The sequence below is a fragment of the Rhipicephalus microplus genome, chromosome 3 (assembly GCF_043290135.1).
Source record: "Rhipicephalus microplus isolate Deutch F79 chromosome 3, USDA_Rmic, whole genome shotgun sequence".
NCBI lineage: Eukaryota > Metazoa > Arthropoda > Arachnida > Ixodida > Ixodidae > Rhipicephalus > Rhipicephalus microplus.
In genome coordinates this window covers 32,837,355-32,857,301 of record NC_134702.1, presented here as the reverse complement: position 1 = coordinate 32,857,301, position 19,947 = coordinate 32,837,355, and the positions used below count along the sequence as shown (strand labels likewise).

At 45.8% G+C, this 19,947-nt stretch overlaps 1 protein-coding gene across 6 annotated transcripts in view; it reads left to right on the top strand.

The window, feature by feature from the left end:
- LOC119176890 (uncharacterized) overlaps nt 1–19,947 on the top strand; it is a 326,865-nt gene that overhangs the window by 238,048 nt on the left and 68,870 nt on the right. For all 6 annotated transcript variants that reach the window (XM_037428242.2, XM_037428235.2, XM_075889209.1 and 3 more), the window contains exons 9-15: nt 2,229–2,256; nt 3,322–3,431; nt 7,926–8,001; nt 8,081–8,148; nt 12,157–12,268; nt 12,401–12,482; nt 14,783–14,878. In XM_037428242.2, the coding sequence (XP_037284139.2) occupies nt 2,229–2,256; nt 3,322–3,431; nt 7,926–8,001; nt 8,081–8,148; nt 12,157–12,268; nt 12,401–12,482; nt 14,783–14,878 (572 nt within the window). The remainder of the gene's footprint in view (nt 1–2,228; nt 2,257–3,321; nt 3,432–7,925; nt 8,002–8,080; nt 8,149–12,156; nt 12,269–12,400; nt 12,483–14,782; nt 14,879–19,947) is intronic.

Below are 19,947 nucleotides of genomic sequence, written 5' to 3'. Positions count from 1 at the left end.
GGCGTATAGGCGAAGCTTAACTGGAGTGGTAAAGACAACCTGAGTGACATCGTTAATGTAAATTATGAATAAAAGGGGTCCCAAGACAGAGCCTTGTGGAACACCTGAAGAAATATGAGCTTGTGACGACTGTTCGTGGTTGTAGCGAACAAACTGACCGGGCGCACAAAGGTCACTGCAATCGTTCTACAGTCTCTGTTTCCGAAAAGGGCACGCTTTTCAGACACAGTGAAGTAACAAGTGAGACGCTCATTCGCAATCATCTGTGCCTGTGAGTACGTTTCGTGCGTAATTCGTGCGTTAGAAACGCGGGGCGCTTTTCGATCTGCTTCTCATTCTTTGTGTGTCCTTTCAATTTGTTGTTACGCGGCGCTTTTCGATCTGCTTCTCATTCTTTGTGTGTCCTTTCAATTTGTTGTTATCGCGTTCATTACTTGTCTTTTGCGGCAACTCTGTGACTTCTTTTGTTTTTCAACTTGCGCTACCCAGTCGTCTCACTTTGTCGCCGTTGTCCTATGCAGTTAACAACCTTAATTACTATTTATATCACCGAGCTCTTGATTGCGTCCACTACGATATTACATGTGCACCGCATTCTCGAGACTTACACGGCGTGCAAGTTTCGTAAGCACAGTACAATGAGTATACTCGTCAGCGTTATTTTTTATTTTGTTCCTGTACATGCTGAGAGCGTAGCTAGTGTTGCATCTGCGGGAACATTTTCGTGTAGATGAGCGTTCAAATGATATGATGATATAATAGATAGCTTTAATTTTTTACGCGAGCATCTTTCAACATGCACGTATACATCGGGGAGGTTGCAGTTAATTCTGTAGTTCCGGCGCTTTCCAGGCTGTGCTTTTCTTGGTCTGCCATCCACGTTCCGTTAGCGTTGTCGATAATCCTGCTTGAAATTAGGGAGCTTTAAAAGTAAACGATCGGAAGCTGCCAGCGCTTTTATATCCTGCGCATGTAAAAACTTTTAGTTAGTACGCAGGCGCAGTTAGTACCAACGTTTTGTTCCTGTTTGGTGTGTACGGAATTTGCATACGGCATTCTTTTTACAGTGAAAGCTGTTATGAGATCATGACAAGAATCGTGTGTACGCCGGCGCCGCCGCTGCCGGTGTGCGTAACCTTTATCGCGCAAAATAGGAAGAATAACAAAACAAAGTTAATAAAAACACAAAGGACACGATGGGATTCGAACCCAGGTCCCCTGCGAGCCTGCCAAGCATTCTACCACTGCATGAACTACGCTGGTGCTTGAAACTCCTTTGCTAACTGACCCTAGGCAGGCTTCATGTCGGGAAACGAATCGCGTTAGCATGAGCGTTAAAGCGTTGTAGACCAGCCAGCGAATAACCAGGCGTCAGACAATGCGAATTGCGTTACGAGTGGGTTGTCCAATGCTCCGACTCATTACAAAAAATTCAGGCATAATTCTTCATCGTCAGCCACAGCTTCAAAAAAAAATGCACGAAATGCCTTGCCATTGTGCAGTGGGTACCACGCTTCTGCGAAGAATGGCGAAGAATGATGGTGATGGTGAATTTTCCCTACGACACAAAAATTATGATGAATCATGGTGTAGTGGGTACCCTGCAAGTGCGGTTGTAGCAGTTAACCCCAAGAGTGTTCAGAAAAGACTCTGAAAGGCCGCTCTTCCAGCTTTAACTGTGACTGTGCTGTGCATTGCGCCCAGGCCTGGTGTTTTTTTTTTTTTGCTTGCTGTTTTGAAAAATGTATATTTGTTATTATAACTTTTTTTGGCGGTGTGTTAGGAAATTGTAGTTTTGTTAAGAGGATTTGACAATCATTCAAACAAGCTTCTTCGACGCGCCTGATCCCAGACAGTGCGCGAAAAATGAACAGTGTCACTCGCTTCTTTTACCTAATGGTTGCTTCCTGAAGGATTACCACGTAATACTGAAGCCGTGTATAGTCTAAGCAAACATTGTGATAGTTGTAGTTTCCAGTACCATGTTTGTTGCAAAGGTGCATTTTTAAGCGGTTCGAAACAACGAGAGAATGCGCAAGCATCGGAAGAAATAAATCCGTGATACTGATATTTCATTCAGTTTAACAAGTTTATCAGCTTGTTCCAGTTCAAAGAGAAATACGAACACTGGTTATGGCAAGACACAAATGTTAAGAGTTTTTAATGCAGTGCTTTCAAACAGTACACTGCTGATGTTCTAAATGTCCTCTTTGTTTCCCACTTTTCAGGGTACAATAATAAATGCCTTCACAATAGGTAAGTCGTTTTGCGAAAACTTTGTAATAAAAATGCAAGCGTTTTTGACGTTCACATATAATGTAATTATTTATAGACGTAAAGTGAGCACTACCAGAAGAAACCGCTTTCTGATGTCGTTAGCTTTTAATGATATAGTATTTTTTTATGCAGCCGAAGTTGACGCAGAGTACCCCAGAGATACCCAAAAGTTACTAGTGAAGGATTGCGCTTGAAATCGCCCCGTCTGACAAAAAGAAAGAAGTGATGTCGATGGCTTGTCACTATTTTCCTAGTCTCTCAATTGCAAGGATTATTGGAGGACTATACTATTTTTCAGAGATACGCTATAGTCCTCATATTATTCACTTAAAGGTCTGCCGAAAGCACTTTCAACTCTATATAGCGAACGGAAAACATTCCGAGCCAAGTCTAGTGCTTCCTACGAGCGCTACCAAGTCGTTGGTTCTTGTCCCAGGCATAGAGTTTCCTAATATGCACTAGAGGGAACTCTGGCGCTAGTGTCTATGGGAGCTGCAACGCACGGTGCTTCAGCGAGCATGGGTATGATGGGTAGCACACTGATTTGTCTAATCTTCGTACTTCTGGCCTGCTTTTGGCTCCGTGTGTGTTCGTTTGGCTTGGAGCTGTTTTCTTACGAAACAAAAATCAGCTAGTTTTCAGCGCTTCACCACAATATTCTTTGACTTATCTTTCGGAATCGGGTCATGAAGTTCAAAAGGGTTGAATCTTTTTTTTTTTCCGAAACAAAACTGAAACAGAGCAATAAACGAAGCCGCAAGTACGAAGACTATGGAAATGTGTGTACTACCCATGGTCGCTGAACGATCGCAGCGCCAGAGTCCCCTCCCGTTAATGTTGGGAAACTCGATGGTCCCAGGTGGTCGGAAATTTCTTAGCCCTATAAGCAACGGTGCTTCTCATGATCATATCGTGGTTTTGGGACGCAAAGCACCAATTATTATAAATGAGTGCTACGATGAAAAAAAAAAACTAAGTCACAAAGTTAGATGTGATCGGAATGTAAGCGTATATGATCGGTGCACGTGTCTTCGTATGCTGCAGGTCCAAGTTTGTATTTTTTGAACAACGTGGGAGCCATCGGCCTCCCGAACTTGGGTCTGCTCGAGTGCCTTGTGTTCAGCTCTCTCATCTCGGCCGTTGATCCCGTAGCCGTGAGTTGAACATCTGCCATCTTTTCTTCTTGTTTTTTTTTTTTTACATCGATAGCTTATGAGATTACAACAAGAGTCCCGTGCACCGTAGTTGTCCGCTAGCTGCTGCTGCCGCCGCCAGTATCCGTAACCACTCTCGCACGAAATAATAAAACTAAACAAATGAAAAAACACCAAGGGCACAATGGGATTCGAACTCGGGTACCTTGCATGCCAGCCCAGTATTTTATCCCAAAACCGCCCCGGTGCTTCGAAACTTCGCTACAAACTGACCTTAGGCATGGCTTGATGTCGGGAAGGAATCGCGTTAATATGAGCATATAGCGTTTTAGAACAGCAAAGGAACAACCACGTGTCACATAATGCGAATTTAGTTCGGAGTGAGTCGTCGAATGCCCCAACCCATTATGATAGCCTCACCCATAATTCTTCTTCGTCGTCAGCCACAACATAAAAAAATTACACCAAACTCACTGCAAGCGTGTTGCGGTTACCGCGCTTCTCGGAAGAGTGACGAAGGATGGCATAGTGAATGCCTCCCTACTACACAAACATTATGATGATTTATGGCGTAGTGGGCACCCTGCAAGTTCGCTTGTAGCAGTTACCCAAATAGTGTTTTAAAAAAGGCTCTGAAAGCCCGGTCTTACAGCTTTCGCTGTGACTTGTGCTGCGCATTCCGCGCAGCATAGTCATACCGCTCGTGTGTGTCCTACCTGTGACTCAACCCCATATTCTAGAACGCCCCTTCACTCAACGCTTCACCTTCACTTGAGAAAGCCGATGGAAGCGCGTCTCTAGGCACGGCAAGTCACTGCATATGAGTGATAATCTGCTGCGATTCTTGAGAATAGCGCAGCGTCATTTTCAGCTGAGCGGTGGCGCAGTACTCAACCCTGTCAAGTGAAGGGTGGAAGTCGAGTCGAGGAGCGTTTGTGAATACGGGGGGTCAGTGTGTCATTTTTCGTGTGCAATTTAGCGAGTCGTGAGTGTCAACCGTTCCGCGCATGCCTGGCGGTTTTCGTTTGTTTGCTTTTCATTCGCTGTGTTATCTCAGCGTTTTCTAGCCTTTCAATTCCCGCACTACGCCGCAATTTTTAACACGATAGCGTCAAAGAGATGGCGTCACTGGCGGAGAGCGAAAAATCATGTTATCAATGACGGACAAGTTTTAAAAAAAGATGCAAGTAAAGTTAATGATAAAAATCCTTGATTCAAGTCAGAAACGAAGCTAGGCCGTCTGAGTGGCAAAGAGGTGTTCTACCGCTAAGCAAGGCTATTGCTTGAAACTGCTTCAAAAAAAAAAAAGAAAGAGAGAGAGAGAAACGCTACATGAGTGCCATGTCGGGAGGATCGAGTCTCCTCAACGCTGGTAATATCGCGTCGCAGAACGGTAGAATCGCTGCAGGCGTCAAAACATGGGACTTGCGTAACGAGGGGGTCTTTTTTTCAAGGCGCACTAACGACATTGTGCACAGACATATTTAATCATCATAAGCTGCAATAGCATAGGCAAAGTGAGCAGCTGCGTAAGGTCGCGTGTCGCATTACAGACGCGCATTAGTCGCCCATCGCCGATTCGCGGACGGAGGATATGACGTAGTGGGGACTTGACAACTGTACTTGCAGTAGGCGTGCTAGAGTAGGTTCAAACGGCCAGTGTTACGAGCACAGTCGTTCGCGCTCTTGTGGCACAGTTGAGGCACGCATCGAGAACCGAGGCCAGGCTGGAAGTTGAGAAGGCGATGAGGGCGGGGCCCGATTACGCTATGGCGTTCGACTCTTGTAGGCGAAACTCAAGCATCCTCTCAAAGTTTTTGTATTTGAAAACCACCTTGCTTGTTTTGACTGTACTAGGAAGTGTAAAAAATCACAGCATACCCACGGAGTGAATGATGATGAGTGGGGCGAAGCGTTCGTCAGCCCGTCCATGCTTCCGTCCGTCTGTTCGTTCTTGCTTCCGTCCGTCCGCGTGACCATCCGCGCGTCAATCCATGCGTCTGTCCGTGCGTCCGTCCGTGAGTCAGTCCATCCATCCGTCTGTCTGTCTGTCTCTTCGTGCGTCCGTCCGTCCGCGCGTCTATCTATACGTCGTCCGTCTGCTAGTCTCTCTGTCCGTCCGTCCGTACGTCCATCTAGTGAACACTCCAAGCACCGCCATCACCCATTTCGCATCCCATGTGGCACATACCTGCTGTAGAACGGGTATGTGCCACCAGTGGCTACGTACTACTACATAAATACATACAAGGGATATACAGACCAACGCCTTAAGGAGCTTCGCCCCTAAAATAGCGGATATAAATCACGAACGATAGGTAAATACAAAACGCTGTCGTCACTGCCATTGTTGTTGTTGTTGTTGTTGTTGTTGTTGTTGTTGTTGTTGTTGTTGTTGTTGTTGTTGTTGTTGTTGTTGTTGTTGTTGTTGTGAGCTAAAGTGATTCGACAGTATATTGTAAAAAAATACGAGGTATGCTATGTATGTACATAGGGCTTCTTATTTTCTCTTCTTTTATTCTGTTTATTGTTGCATATCTTTGTGCATATTTTTTACATTACTATCATGATGTTGGGATAGCCGGCTATGACGTCAGCTACCTTCCCATACTTTTTCTGTATACGAATAAGAAAAAAAATGCGAAAAGTAAGGCTGGTATTCTTTCGTAGCTTCCCGAAGGTTACGAACTCTCCAATCTCCCGATCCAAGTTTCGAGGCATTATTCACTATACTAAAGTAATGAACTCTCTGAACGTTGAGCTATATATGGTTTACGGTCTCATCCATGTTTGCATTTCACTTCGAGACCTTAACCAGCTGCCCGTCCGATAAGCAAAAGCGATGCGTCACGATAACCAGTACAGTATAGGCGACAAATTATGTTCTGACAAAACGCAAAGTAATTATCCACCGCGATCATTTCCGGCGTTAATGGTAGTTCGCAGAAAATTGCTAACTACCCGTAAGTATATTGCGGGATCAACGTATACGGGAAACTCATATTCGCGTTTATTGCGGTCACGCTCAGCGCCCCACTCAAGTCAACAAAGGACTTTGTCCCTGCTTTGACAGGGACGACCACGTCTATCACTTTTTTGTATGGGGCTCGACATGCGAGAACTATCGGTAATTAGCCTCTCTGTCTTTTTTTTTGGGGGGGGGGGGGGCGTTCAATCGATTCGTCACGCCACCAAGTCAGTCGTCGATCGCTGTTGTCAGGGCAACCACGCTGGCGGATGCTTTGCACTTATACGTTCGCTATGTGAGGGCGCCAAATGGCGAATGGAAACTGCGTTCGCGTAACGACATTTACTCGCCTTTGTCAACACAAGAGCTGCTCGTGCACCGATAACGTCCAGTGCCGAAAGTGGACGTCCGGCGTGTTAAACGAAACACGCGTGTAACTGCGTATGCCCCCAATAGCGCGATCCGGCCTGACTGTCATTTCCATCGTGCCCTATACGGCTGTATGGCGTTGACTGATGCAGTCTTGACTGTTTGCATTGCGCGATTGCGACATATACCACCGAACCGAACGTGACTTGCATCTGTATATGCGCTGGCCTCTATCGCGCGCGGCGATAAAACGAGCTATTCGAAGGAAATATCGCCGACGTTACACCCACATGTCATGAACGCAGTTTTTGTTGTATTTTGGTAAGAATAACGGTGTTTTGCTTGTTTTACTACGAATTTTATTTCTATAGTAGCCGAAATTCATGTATATCGTTCTACGCGTTAGCCGTTGGCATTGTTCCACATTCCAATGCTGTAAAGTTCATTCAGAGTTTTGAAAAAACAATGAATAAAGACTCTCTTTTAGCTTGCGGAAGCCTTTGTCAACACAACAGCTGCACGCGCACTGATAACATTGATAGGTTTTTGAAAGTCTTGTTCATAAGCTCAATAGAAGAAAAAAAACACGAAAGTCAGAAAACGGCCATGTGCGTCATGATACGGAGGATGAGTAAGGAATGGAAGGAAAGGCATGGAGGTCAACCAGATACGCCTCCGGTACCCCAGATACCCCACCCCAGATACCCCACGCTGGAGGGAAGGGAATAAGGAATTGAGAGAAAGAAAGAAGAGCGGGGAAGGTGTCATCAGGGCGCTTGTTCGCGCTCAAAAAGCCAGTGCACTCGATGAAGCACCAGCTCAAAATATATATATATATATATTTGGAGTTAACTAAAGCGATACGCAATCACCGTTCAAAAAAAAAGGGGGGGGGGGAAAGGTTCGAGTCTTCCTGTATTCCACGCGCGATACAAAAGTGAACTTCGTTTTTTTTTTTTTGAACGTAAGAATTAGACGTTCAAACTTCAGTCGAAACGCCAGTCATACGTCGCCACGAACCTATACTATTATATATATATATATATATATATATATATATATATATATATATATATATATATATATATATATATATATATATACCATGGCGTTAAACTCACACGACTTTAGCGAAACAATCTCCTTTTGTTTTGCAGGTTCTAGCAATATTTCAAGAAGTCGGAGTCAACAAAGTATTGTATTTCTTAGTCTTCGGGGAGTCTCTACTTAACGGTGAGTAACTTAAAGCACTTCTTGAGCCTGGACTGATGCTGACAGGTTTTTCCGTTTCTGTTCCTGATCTCTGACGCAGACGCCGTGACTGTCGTGCTGTACAACATGATGGTCGGTTTTTTTGGCAGCGACATCACGGCCAGGGAAGTAAGTATGCTGCGCATTTGGGCCTGCTTTCTTGATTGATTGATATGGGGGGTTTAACGTCCCAAAATCACCTTATGATTATGAGAAATGCAGTAGTGGAGGACTCCGGAAATTTCGACTCTCGTACTAAACGTGGGTGTGTGTGGATTAAGTGAAATGATTTCTATGGAACCATGTCTTTAAGATGGACAGTGAGTGAGGGAGTGAGTGAGTGAGTGAGTGAATGAGGGAGTGAGTGAATGAATGAATGAATGAGTGAGTGAGTGAGTGAGTGAGTGAATGAGGGAGTGAATGAATGAGTGAGTGAGGGAGGGAGTGAGGGAGTGAGTGGGTGGGCGTGGGCATTGTTTTATGTGGTTGAAGTCCATGTTCATCAGCAGAGAAACTGCGTTTCATCTGTAGCCACCGCTGTCGGAATACCCGTCCTTTTAACAAGAGACGTATGCCGGTGGCCCCGTCACGGTGCCAATTCGTCATGCTTTTGCAGCACAGTGCCTCCCGTGCTTTTGTGCCAACTGCAGGTCGTCTCGTTTTTGGTTGGGGGTTTAACATTTTCGCCTCGTTTCTCCCCTTTATCTGCCTCTCGAGGTACCTGTTCTTCCTTGTCTATAATAGTCAGACCAGTCTCCACCCTCGGAAAGACCGAGCTTGAAACTAAAACAAAAAAAATTCTTGGCAGAGCTGTGACAAAATATTGACCCCGTTGACAGACTATACTTCACAGAGAGAGAGAGAGAGAGAGAGAGAGAGACGGATATCGTTGCCTCCTCTTGGGACCCGACATGTTGTTGCTTGTGTGGGGCAAAAAGTACGACATAGTGAAGAGGAAAATGTTACAGGTAGTTCCTATTGTTCCTCTTTAGTCTCCATTGAAGCCTGTGTTCCAAAAGTGTTGTCTCAATTAGTATTGCCTTTTTTTCTTATTTCATTTCAGTTATCAGAATTAGTTTTCATTTTGTCTCTCTCCCTTTCGCCTATATAGTCGAGGTGTTTTTCACAAAAGGCTTGCGATCAATATTTCCGTTGTATTGCGGATCGGATGTCATGTTCCATAGCGTCTCCCGCATTTCTACCATAGTTTGCGCTTGCTTACGAAAACGCGCGCCACCGTTTATGCGCTCATAATAGATCATGCCGAACTTCCTGCTGAGCGTGGCGTTCCCTTTTTCGCGCGCTCTATACAGCAATTGTGGGAAGCGTATACGGAACGCGTTTACGCTTACGACTGCTACAAACCCGCGTCGCCTGTTTCCCTAGATTCGGCGAAACTTTCCCTTTTCTTTTCGAGCAAGCTTGATTTAGGAGAACGTGGAAAAATGGGACACGCACGACGCGCGACTCTGAATGCCCTGCCAGAATGAATGAGTTCCAGAACTGCCGATGTTGCTTTTGTTGCGCCAGCGCGTCGCCAGTGGCAGTATGCGCATTCGCAGTGGTGTGAATGAGTTTTCTGAATTGAAATTCTCTTTGCAGGTTTGCGGCACGGTGCATTGCGGGGGGGGGGGGGGGGGGTTGATTTCAGTGTTGGAAAGTTGGCGAAGTGATCGTTTATGTGCGCAATCTTCTTTTTTTTCCTCAAAGCGATTTTTCTTCTTTTACTTGACTGTCACGTTCTTTGTAATTTAAAAGTCACCTTACGCGTTCATGCTCCAGCGTAACTGCATACTAAACGTGCGAACAATGCGTGAACTGCTTTGTTTGTTGTGGAGAGTTTTCTTTGTTTTTTTTTTATTTTAACAAAAAATAAGTCAAGAAGCTCTTGCAACTTTTGGGTGATGGCTGTTAATTTCCACTTGTTTGTTTTGGTGAAAATATTAAAAAAGAAAAACAACATGTAAACGTAAATACAATCCTGCTTTTCGCGAGTTCAGAAGTTCTCTTTTTAGCACTTCAGGCATACAAGTACGATGCACGCTTTTCGTTGTAGTTCGCACAGTGCTCATCGCAAGTAGTCGTATCTTCAAAAAGACAAAAAAAGTTAGAGCACTTTGATTGCTTTGTGATTTGGCCCGAATGATCATGCGCGTGCTATTTTCCATTACAAATGTCGCAATAAAACGTTCGTTTCGCTAGGGCAAGTCGTCTGACAAGTTATCGGGCTATCTCTAATAAACTTCGATTGGATTGAATCGAATAAAAAACAGAGATAAAGACTTCTATGTAATTTATAGCCAGATCCACTTGATGAAAGAACGCCACGGGCTGACAACTATTACAGGATTTCCTACCGCCCTCCCTCCAGCCACGGTGTGTCTTATAATTATAACGTGGTTTTGAGCGTAAAACTCACCGAATTTCATTAAACTTATGGATAAGCTGCGCTCGTCTAGTCGCGGCGTGTGTATCGAAGGAATTTCAGCACTATAATTTACGCACACTCGAAATAATGTGCTATAGACAGTATATGTGTGGTATGATATAGGAATGGCAGAGCAAATAGGGTGAAAGCTTCATGTCACTTTTGTTCTTGCAGTTTTAAATTATTTGAGAAACCATACTTTTTTACGGGCGAAGCTCCTTAAGGCGTGGGCTGTGCGTCCCCTGTATGTAGCCACCTCTTGTTTAGTTCTTGCAGTGTTCACTAGATGGCGGTACCGTCCCCTGTAGGTAGCCACCTCTCGTTCTTGCAGTGTTCATTAGATCGCGGTACTTGTAGCTGATGATGAAAAGATGAAAGATGTTATAAACTAGACGGTGGTACTTGTAATTGATGATGAAAGATGCGAGATGTTATAATATAGGAATGGTGTCACATATGGCGCGTGTCATTGGTGGAAGGCAATCGTTCGATTTAGTTCAGCGATGTACGCTAGGCGGTGTGTTGCAATAAAATCAAGTGGGCAAAATGTACGGAGGATTGATGGTTTACCAGGTTTACCTCCGGAACTTCGCCCACTCATCATCATTCACTTCGTGGATATGGCGGCACTTTTTTGCTAATTTGACACTTTCTACGCAGTTATGCGTGATTTTTGAGGTCAAGCGCTGTTATAACGATATTATGATGATAAATGGTGTTCTACGACGCAAGGAAAAAGATTGCCAATAAGCGCCAGTCATGACGAGATCTACTTCCGTGAGGGAGGCAGATGGCTATAAAACGAAGAGACGGCACCGCCATGCCGACTTACTTTCGCTTTAACCGGAAACGATATTACGGTTACGTCGCCATAATGTGGCGTGGTCCGGATGTGCAGGAGTTGTGATTATGGTGTCCAAAGCGCTGCCGCCTGCTGTATGACGTAAAGCGAATGTGTTCTGAAAATGAAACAGCGTACGGGTGCTAAGCAACACAAAAGTAATATGAAATTTTAAAAGTGACCAGTTTTGTAATCTGGTCTCATAAATACGCTAGAAGCAGCTGACGTAGCCAATCTCGTAAATTGCGTTGGAATCTGAAGTCGTCAGATAAATGCGCGCAGTAGAGAGAAACCGTGAAGGAAGCCGCAGGAGATTTACTAGAATTTGATTTCCGAAGTAAAGACGATGGTCAATTTCTCGCACTTGAAAAAAAGTAATTGTTGTGTGTTTTAGTGCCAAGGACAATGATATGCAAACGCCGTACGGGTAGGCTCTAGCAATTTGGATCGCCCGGGGTTCTTTGATGTGCGCCTTAACCTGAGCATGTGGGCGCATTCTACCTCCGTCGAAATGCGGCTTGCTGGTATCCAATCTTTGGGCCTTGCCCCGCCGCAGTGGTGTAGTGGCTAAGGTATAATCGACTGCTGACTCGCAGGTTGCGGGATAAAATCCCGCGGTGGCTGCATTTCCGATGAAGGCGGAAATGTTGTAGGCCCGTGTGCTCAGATTTGGGTGCACGGTAAAGAACCCCAGGTGGTCTAAATTTCCGGAGCCCTCCACTACGGCGTATTTCATAACCATATGGTGGTTTTGGGACGTTGAACTCCACATATCAATCTTTCGGCCTTCTGATCGGCAGTCAAGGAACATAACAACTAGACATATAAGGTTCCAGTTTTTAAAAAAAATTAACCTTGCGCTTCGCAGATTGGCGTGGGCTTCGCTGCGTTCCTGTCGGTGAGCTTAGGGGCGTCGGCGATCGGCTGCGTCATGGGCATGATCACTGCCTTCGCCACCAAATACACGCACGACGTCAGGGGTGAGAAATCATTTTCCCGAGTTGTTTTTTTTTTTCATATTATTGGTGGTATAGCTTAACTATCATGTGTTCGCGCTTTTCTTGTTTTTTTTTATCTCAGTCTGTTTTGTGTTTTTGTGTCTTTGTCCGCAGTTGTTGAACCTCTGGCCGTGCTAGGCATCGCCTATCTGTCGTACCTCACCGCCGAGCTGGTCCATTTCTCGGGAATCATCAGGTGTTATACTATTTTATACTATATTTTACAGCGGATAACTTATTTGCTATGATGTAATAAACTGTGTTTCATTGTACCATACTATATCATTATACTATACCATATAGTACTGTACCGTATCATGCTTCGCTATTCTATTCCGTACTGTGCTATAAGCATTACCTTTAAAATGAGGTCTTAAGTTTTAGTTTATTTAACCACATGACAGGCACACAGTGATACACAAAAAAAATGGTTTGGGATGTAGAGCTGCATGGAATTTGCCGCAAGAGGAGGAGGAGGAGGATGTAATATCATTATGAAAAGTTACTTATTCAGTCACGCCGCAAATGAAAAAAAAAATGCCATCTTTAATGTAAATGTGGATTGTGCGGTCCCTTTCGCGTTCCCTTGCTGTGTTCGCGCGACCCAGCAGGTATCATGTGAACAACGCAAATTTTTTAAAAGGTAATTATTCCCCTGTCGCTCACATCAGCGCTCTCTTTTGTTGAGTAAATGAGGTTTTCAGCTATACCCCAACTTGAAGTTGTTGTTTTTTCTTCTTCTTCTTCTCTACCGACTCAGCATAATCGCTTCCTTCGCTGGCTCGCTTCCCGCAGGTGCCGTTGAAAGGAGATGGATATAATACGTTGTATCTTGGCTCCACCGATCTTATTTCGTCCCCTTATAAGCACGCCATCGTGTACTTGTTTCTTGATAAACGGCTCACGTGATTGATTACTCGCGAAGGGAAAAGAAAGATTAGCTTCCGACTATCGAAGGAGTCGAGTACTTTTGGGTTTTTCGTTCCCCCTTCTGTGGATTCGCCTGTTTGTGATTTCATCGCGTTAACTTGTCTTGCTTAGCTCAAATGCACGCTAGACTAGGCAAACGATAAAAGAGAATAAAGAAGGCAAGAATCTTATAATGAATGTGACGCATGCTACATTGCGTGCGCCGAAAGACATTTAAGCCTTCGCCAGGCTTAGTGAGCCCGGTGGTGAAGTTGCGTTCACTGGCTGCCCCCTCGGTGTTCTGTGATTAACAGCGTCGAGTTAGCAAACAAGCAACAGCAGCGGCAGCTATAGAAACACTAATAGGACCCAGCGTTGATCAACAGCAAGCCTAACGAGAGTGTTGTGCACGCCTGCGTCTGGCAGAGAGATTCAATGCGCCTTTCAACGAAGGGTATACATTTTTCGAAGTCTCGTTGATTCGGCTTTTGTGGGTTGTATACACACACGCGCGCGGTATAAGCGGGAGTCCGGACTATACCGTTAAATGAAAATAAGCACGGCGAAGCTGTTGCTATGCAACTGAATAAGCAAAGTCGAAATCGGCTCCACTCCCGGAATTGACAGCCCGTGCAATAAGTCGCTTTCGTTACGCCCGGTGAAGCGAAACGAACAGGTGACGTTTTAATGAACGCCCGAACGGAAGGAGAGAAATCATCGTCAGGCTTGAGGTATAGTAGTGTTAAAATGAAGAAACCCACAAAATGATAACGCTTGGCAGCGGGGAGACGCTAACTGTACTATGCGCGAGTGCATAATTTGTATATTCTTGCGGCTTTGTTTACAATAAAAGCAGCTCGTAAACAGGGTTTGTAGAGAAATACGTTAACAGGGTGATTTACCTCTTCATTTTAACACGTGCATTATATCAGTGTCACGTCTCTTTTGATATCACCCGGTCTCTTAACTTAAGCTTAAGTATGCTTATGTATCGTGCACAATACTCCGATAATGTATTTTTTAAGTATCTTTTAGATTGTGTTCCGAGCTTGGCTGAGTTGTAAAAAAATCTAGGATAATCCGGATAAACTACGCAGTACCCCGAGAGGCATTCTGCTGCGCATGTGCGAGCTTTGCTGCTGCTTTTTATTTTTCGTTAGTTTATGATTTGGAGATAAAGCCTCATGTTTTACTGACTGCCCTTGGCAGAAACGTTTGGTTAAATCACCTTGCGTTTGAGCGCTTGGACAGTCTCGACGAATGCGTCCTCGAATCATCCAGCGTTTTGGTCAAACCTCGTATGGCTGTCGCCCCACGGGCAAAGGTGTTGGTCATGCGTTTGATTCCCCAACAGTATCGATCCCCAACAGTGTCGCATAACAGTTTGGTAGATCACAATGTTCATTTATTGACGTACGGTTTTAAAACCGAACCGGATAGACATTCGACAAAAGTGCCGCGCAAACGACATTCTTTGAACACGGGGTGGTTTTTCCTTCCGAGGGTCGCTTGTGTTTTTTTTTTCCTATCCGATTTATTCGTTGGTCGATTAAATGCGATGTGCATTTGCTTCTTTCTTTCACACAGCATCATCTGCTGTGGTCTAGTTCAAGTGCAGTACGCCATGGGGAACATCTCGCGAAAGTCTTACACGACAGTCAAGTACTTCACCAAGATGCTCAGGTAGGTGGCAGTCGTTCTGCCTTGCTGTCTCGTGCTTTGCACTCAGAAAGATACGCAAAACCAGCCAGAACAACGTCGAAAACATCTGTGTGTACTTATACCCAGTTTTGTCTGGCTAGGTGTATATAATGTAAAAGGATTGATGGTCTATGTTGAATGTAGAAGGTCTATATAATGTAGAAGCCGAAGAACACACCGGTGCTGTGGTGTCTCCTCATGTCTTCGTCCATGTCGCCGTTGTGCTGTGTCGAAAATGTTCAAGCAAGCTTTATATAACGTCGCCACAATTAGCAGAAATCAGTGTGAACAAATATTACATAGAGGAGTTTTTTTGCGACGCTTGGCCGAGCTGGTGTGAACCGCAATGTTAACCCGAAGAGTAGACGTGGTACAGGAAACTCTATAGGAGACGGCCAGTGGGCTCACTGGCATCGAAGGCGTGACGCACCGATGTCTCTTAACCCAAGTTTACCCAGTTTAACCAACTTTACCCAAGAGATTGTATGTGTGTCACTCTTATTTCCGAAAGTATTGCATTTGGGGTTGGCGTTTGAAAATTTTTGCCTTAATCTTAGTGTCTCTCGCTGGGTCATTTTGATAAGAACTGACAGACAATAACGCCAATAAATGATAAGAATGAAAGAGGACGATAAGATAACCTGTCACATGATCCTGCTAGTGGCAAGTTATCTTTTCGTCTATTTTCGTTCTTATTTACATTACATGTACTTATGATAACATCCCCTATACTTTTCCTGGCATTATTGTCTGCTAGTTCTCGTTGATGTTGTGTCTAACGAAGGAAACGACCCCTCAAATTTACACTTCCTCTCATTTTGAGCATTTCATGGTCTGACCTATGAGTCAAACACGGGGCAGCGAAATTCGTGATGGCGGCCACGCCAATGCTTAAGCGCAGGTGTATAGTGTTTGCCATCCCCACTTGCAGCTTTCTTCTGCAAAGCGTAGGAGTACGTAGGAAAATTCCGCATACTCATGATTTCAGATTCAGTTCGTTGTTTATGCAAGCATCAATTACATGATCTTTGCACACACATGAGGGCCCCACAGTGTAAATACCGAAAACGGTACCCTCAGTCGGTGAGCCTAGAAGCGTCGGAGATCGGCTGCGTCATGGATACGATCATTGCCACCAAACAAACACGCACGATGCCGAGGGTGAGAAAATATTTCCAAGGTTACTTTTATTTCCAGTTAGACAAGATCGCACAGCGGTGCACACTTCAAGTATAGTGTACTAAAGGGCCTTCTAGTACACTGTACTTCAAGAACATCGCTTCTTCTGAAGTTGCGCAAGTCAAGCGTCGCTGAAGTAATGAGACACATGGCGTCGTGTCCCTTAGGGGAAAGGGTGTTTTGAAGAGAAGGAGGGGGGGGGGCGTGCCGTGCGTGACTTGCTGGACGAGCGTCGAAGCGCTGTGGCTGTGCCGACCAATTCGCCCCGCGGCTCGTCACGTCAAGCGCGCTCGTTTCGAGAGCCCCGCAGAGAAGGCCCACTTAGTCGTAACGGCACGTTGACGGAGCGAAGACGCGCAGAGTCGTGTTCCGCCCTCTATGCATGCGCGGCACGTGGCCTATTGTTCTTTCGTCTCGCGTGCCGATGCGTCTTGTATCCTTCGCAAAAAAGCTCAATCTCCGTGGTGTTTTGTTTTCGCGTTTCGCGCAAGCGCGCTCCATCGATCATCGTCGGCGGCACCTGTAGAGTGTTCGCGCGAAACCTGGCCGCTCTTCGAAGAAGAATGCCTGAATAACTAACCATCTTTTTTTTTTTTATGCGACGCTTTTTTCTCTGGTACTGCGTGCAAAGCCTTGTGTTTTTGTATGCTTGCGAAGCCGCCAATATTTCGGGATTTCTGCTTAAAATGTTAGATTTTTCAAGCGGTCTTCGAGGACTTATGACAGTGATAACATTGCAACTGTTTCTCACTTGAGCTTATTTACTTTCAGCCAAACTTATTACGAGAAAGTACCAATACACTCGCTGACAAACATGTAAACATGATGCCCGTCGTAAACGAATGCTCTTCACGAATGCTCTTCGTAAACATTGATGAACATCATCTCTGTTGCAAACGAATGAAAGGGGGGATTTTAAGAGCTCGTTTGTATTGTTTGAGAGTTCCTTAATTAATGAGAAGCAACAGATAATGAGGGCAAGGAATGTGCAAAGGATGTTAATTTCTGTGTTTTAGCTGTGTTCCAGTAATACGATGCAACGTGAAGCAAGCCAAAATGGACTAAAAGATCATTTGTGGCCGGCAGAGGCCGAGCCTGAAACCTTCGGATAATGCGCTCGACGCAACGAGCGCAGTTGAAACAGTGCAATTAGCGTGGACCGTACATTCCTTGCGCTTATCATCTGCTGGTTTTCAATAATTGGGGATCTGCCATAATAAGGAGCACCGCGCCTTTTGACAGCGCGTCGACTTCTCCAAGTATGCGCTGTTCGCTATCCGCTTTGGCTGCTTTGGACCTCGAGACGTGAGCCCAAGGTAATGAAAGGGGTTAAAGCTGTGGCTGGGAGCTGCCCCAGTTTGCAGGATAAGAACAGCGCGCCGGCGTTGTTATGAATTTGCTCTGTCGCGATGGTAGCGGTGGCGAAGAGCGGCGAGCCGTCGAGCGGACTTCGCTGAAGCCTTAGCCCGAAGGTGAAACAGGGAGGCAATCCGTTTGGAAAACAGCAACAAAAGTAGCGTTTACTGTAGCAGGTTGTCGTTTGTACAAAGCCGGCCAGCACGACAACGTCGGCTGGGGCAAAATCTCTCTAACATGGGGCCGGCTCGGCCTTAAATAGCGTCTTTGGTCCATTCTCTCAGACCAGTTCTCGGGCTCGGAGGGGGGGAGACGTAGCCATACCCGGAACTGCAAAGTGGTTCGGCGGAGGAAGCGACGTTATCCCCGGAACTGCACGGTTCTTCTGCACGGAAGGCAGCGCTGGGAGGGGGGAGACAGTTCGTCAAAACAGGGCTCGATCTTGTGAGGCGTGCTCCCGAACGAGGAACATGTCTGTGGCACAACAGCACCCCCGCCGCCAGACAATGCATCCGGAGTTTTGAGCCGTCAGCGCGGCTCGGAAGGAGGGATGCTGGTTGACCATCGGTAGCCGTTCCGCTCTCTCCGCCCGTTGAGACTTCCATAGGCCTGCAGAGGTTCACTGGAACGACGGAGTCGAACACAAAGCCGAACCACTCTGGCCAAAGCAAGCACCCTCCAAATGCTGATCAGATCGCCAGACCAGCAGAAACCAAATGTTTCCTCGAGATTACGCTGGGCTAACAAATAGCATCACGAGCAACGAATCTCGGGAGGAATACACAATGCCGACACTCCTTTACAGTGCAGGACACTGCTAAACCAAACAGAATTATTTTTGTTTTCAAGCGATTCTCAATTGTGATTTAGGCAGATACTGGACGATCGAAGCTTCTGAGGATTGCTCAATTTAGCACCGAAACTACAATTTAGTATACCAAGAGTTTTCGAATCACGCACATTTGCGTCGCCTGCAAGCATAAGACTGTTAAACATAACAAACTTCGTCATCCTACAAGCAATCATTCAATGCGCGCCGCCAACGATCATCACGACAAGAGTAAGCACGCTTGAAAAAAACTAAGAAAATAAGACTGAAAATCAAACTTGCGCACGTTAAACAAAACAGAGGGCAAAGTTGACCTACACTGACGCGCATAATATATGTAATGTCAAACAGAAAAGGTATATTAAACAGGGGCTCTTACTTAGCCTTATCTGTTAAATTAAAACACACTAACTGTTACTTTTGAAATTATATGAAAACAAAATTAATCAAACAAACCTGAATATCTGCTTCTCCGATGACAAGGAAAGTAAATCTTACAAAATTTGAACTCATTCCTAGCTCAACGGCTCACGACAAAAGTAGAAAAACAATTTCTAAAGCTAATTACAATGTCCATTCCTAGTAATGGCAAGACGGGGCCCCTCTCAGACGAACTCTGGGGAGTCGCGCACTCCATAGCCTTCGAGGGATCCGGTCTTGACAAAGGCACAACGAACAAAGCTGTTTGCCGAACTCGGTAGCAGCAACTTTTGACTTGCATCCGCTTAACTCGAACAAGGGGGCGTCTGCACTCATCGTTTACGCCACCCCTTCGACCAGCGACCCTTTCGCCACGGTGGGGAACAACCGCTCGTATTACCGCTCAAGCGCTCCCAACGTTTCCCCACTTGCTTGCATCTACGCGGCATCAGCATTGATGAGGCCAGGCGAAGATCTCGTTGTCTGAATTTTCCCGAAAGTCGGTTTTTCTCAGCGCGCTTCCCGCCTAATCTTGAACTCAGTGACAGTCTGAGCTTCAAACGTTTCTTAGAGGGCCCTTTCGTGATCCTACGCCTAGCCCTCAAACTGGCGTCTCGACTGATGACGTCATGGACCTTAATAGCGGCTTTAGCGCACTTGGCGCCTGTCATCTTTTTGGTGTTATGCTTTCGCCGATGCCTCCTTTTGACGGAAAGGCTAGGAATGCGGGCCGCTTCGACACACCTAATTTCAAGTGCGCTGCCTTTGACAGGCACTGCCAAGACTCTAGACTGGTTAGCTAGCATTTCTTCGGGCCCGTTGCTAGCTGTCTCTGCTTGCGACAGAACGGGATTCCCGATGCCATCAAAGCCAACCAACACGCCTAGAGAGCTTTTGATCTGTGAGGGTCTATCGCTGTCGTGGATAGCCCTAATTCTCTGGCCTTCGAAATTGGCCTCATGCTCTCTTTGACGCGATTCATCCTGATCGCGTGCGCTGCGAAGCGGCTCCATCTCCAGTGCTTCCCGATGAACCTCGGCGTCCTTAGCTATGCGATGGGCCTCTACTCCTAACTCTTTGTGAGGCTCCTCAGTGCCCGGATCTCTCTGACGCACTTCGGTGTCTTGCACCTTGTGACGGGCCTCCATCGCTTTACTGCGCGCGTCGTCCTCCAGCGCTTTACGACGCGCCTCGTCCTCTCGCTCTTTTCGGCGGGCGTCTACCTTTAGCGCCTTACCACCTGCTTCAGCGCTGTTACTATCGCTCT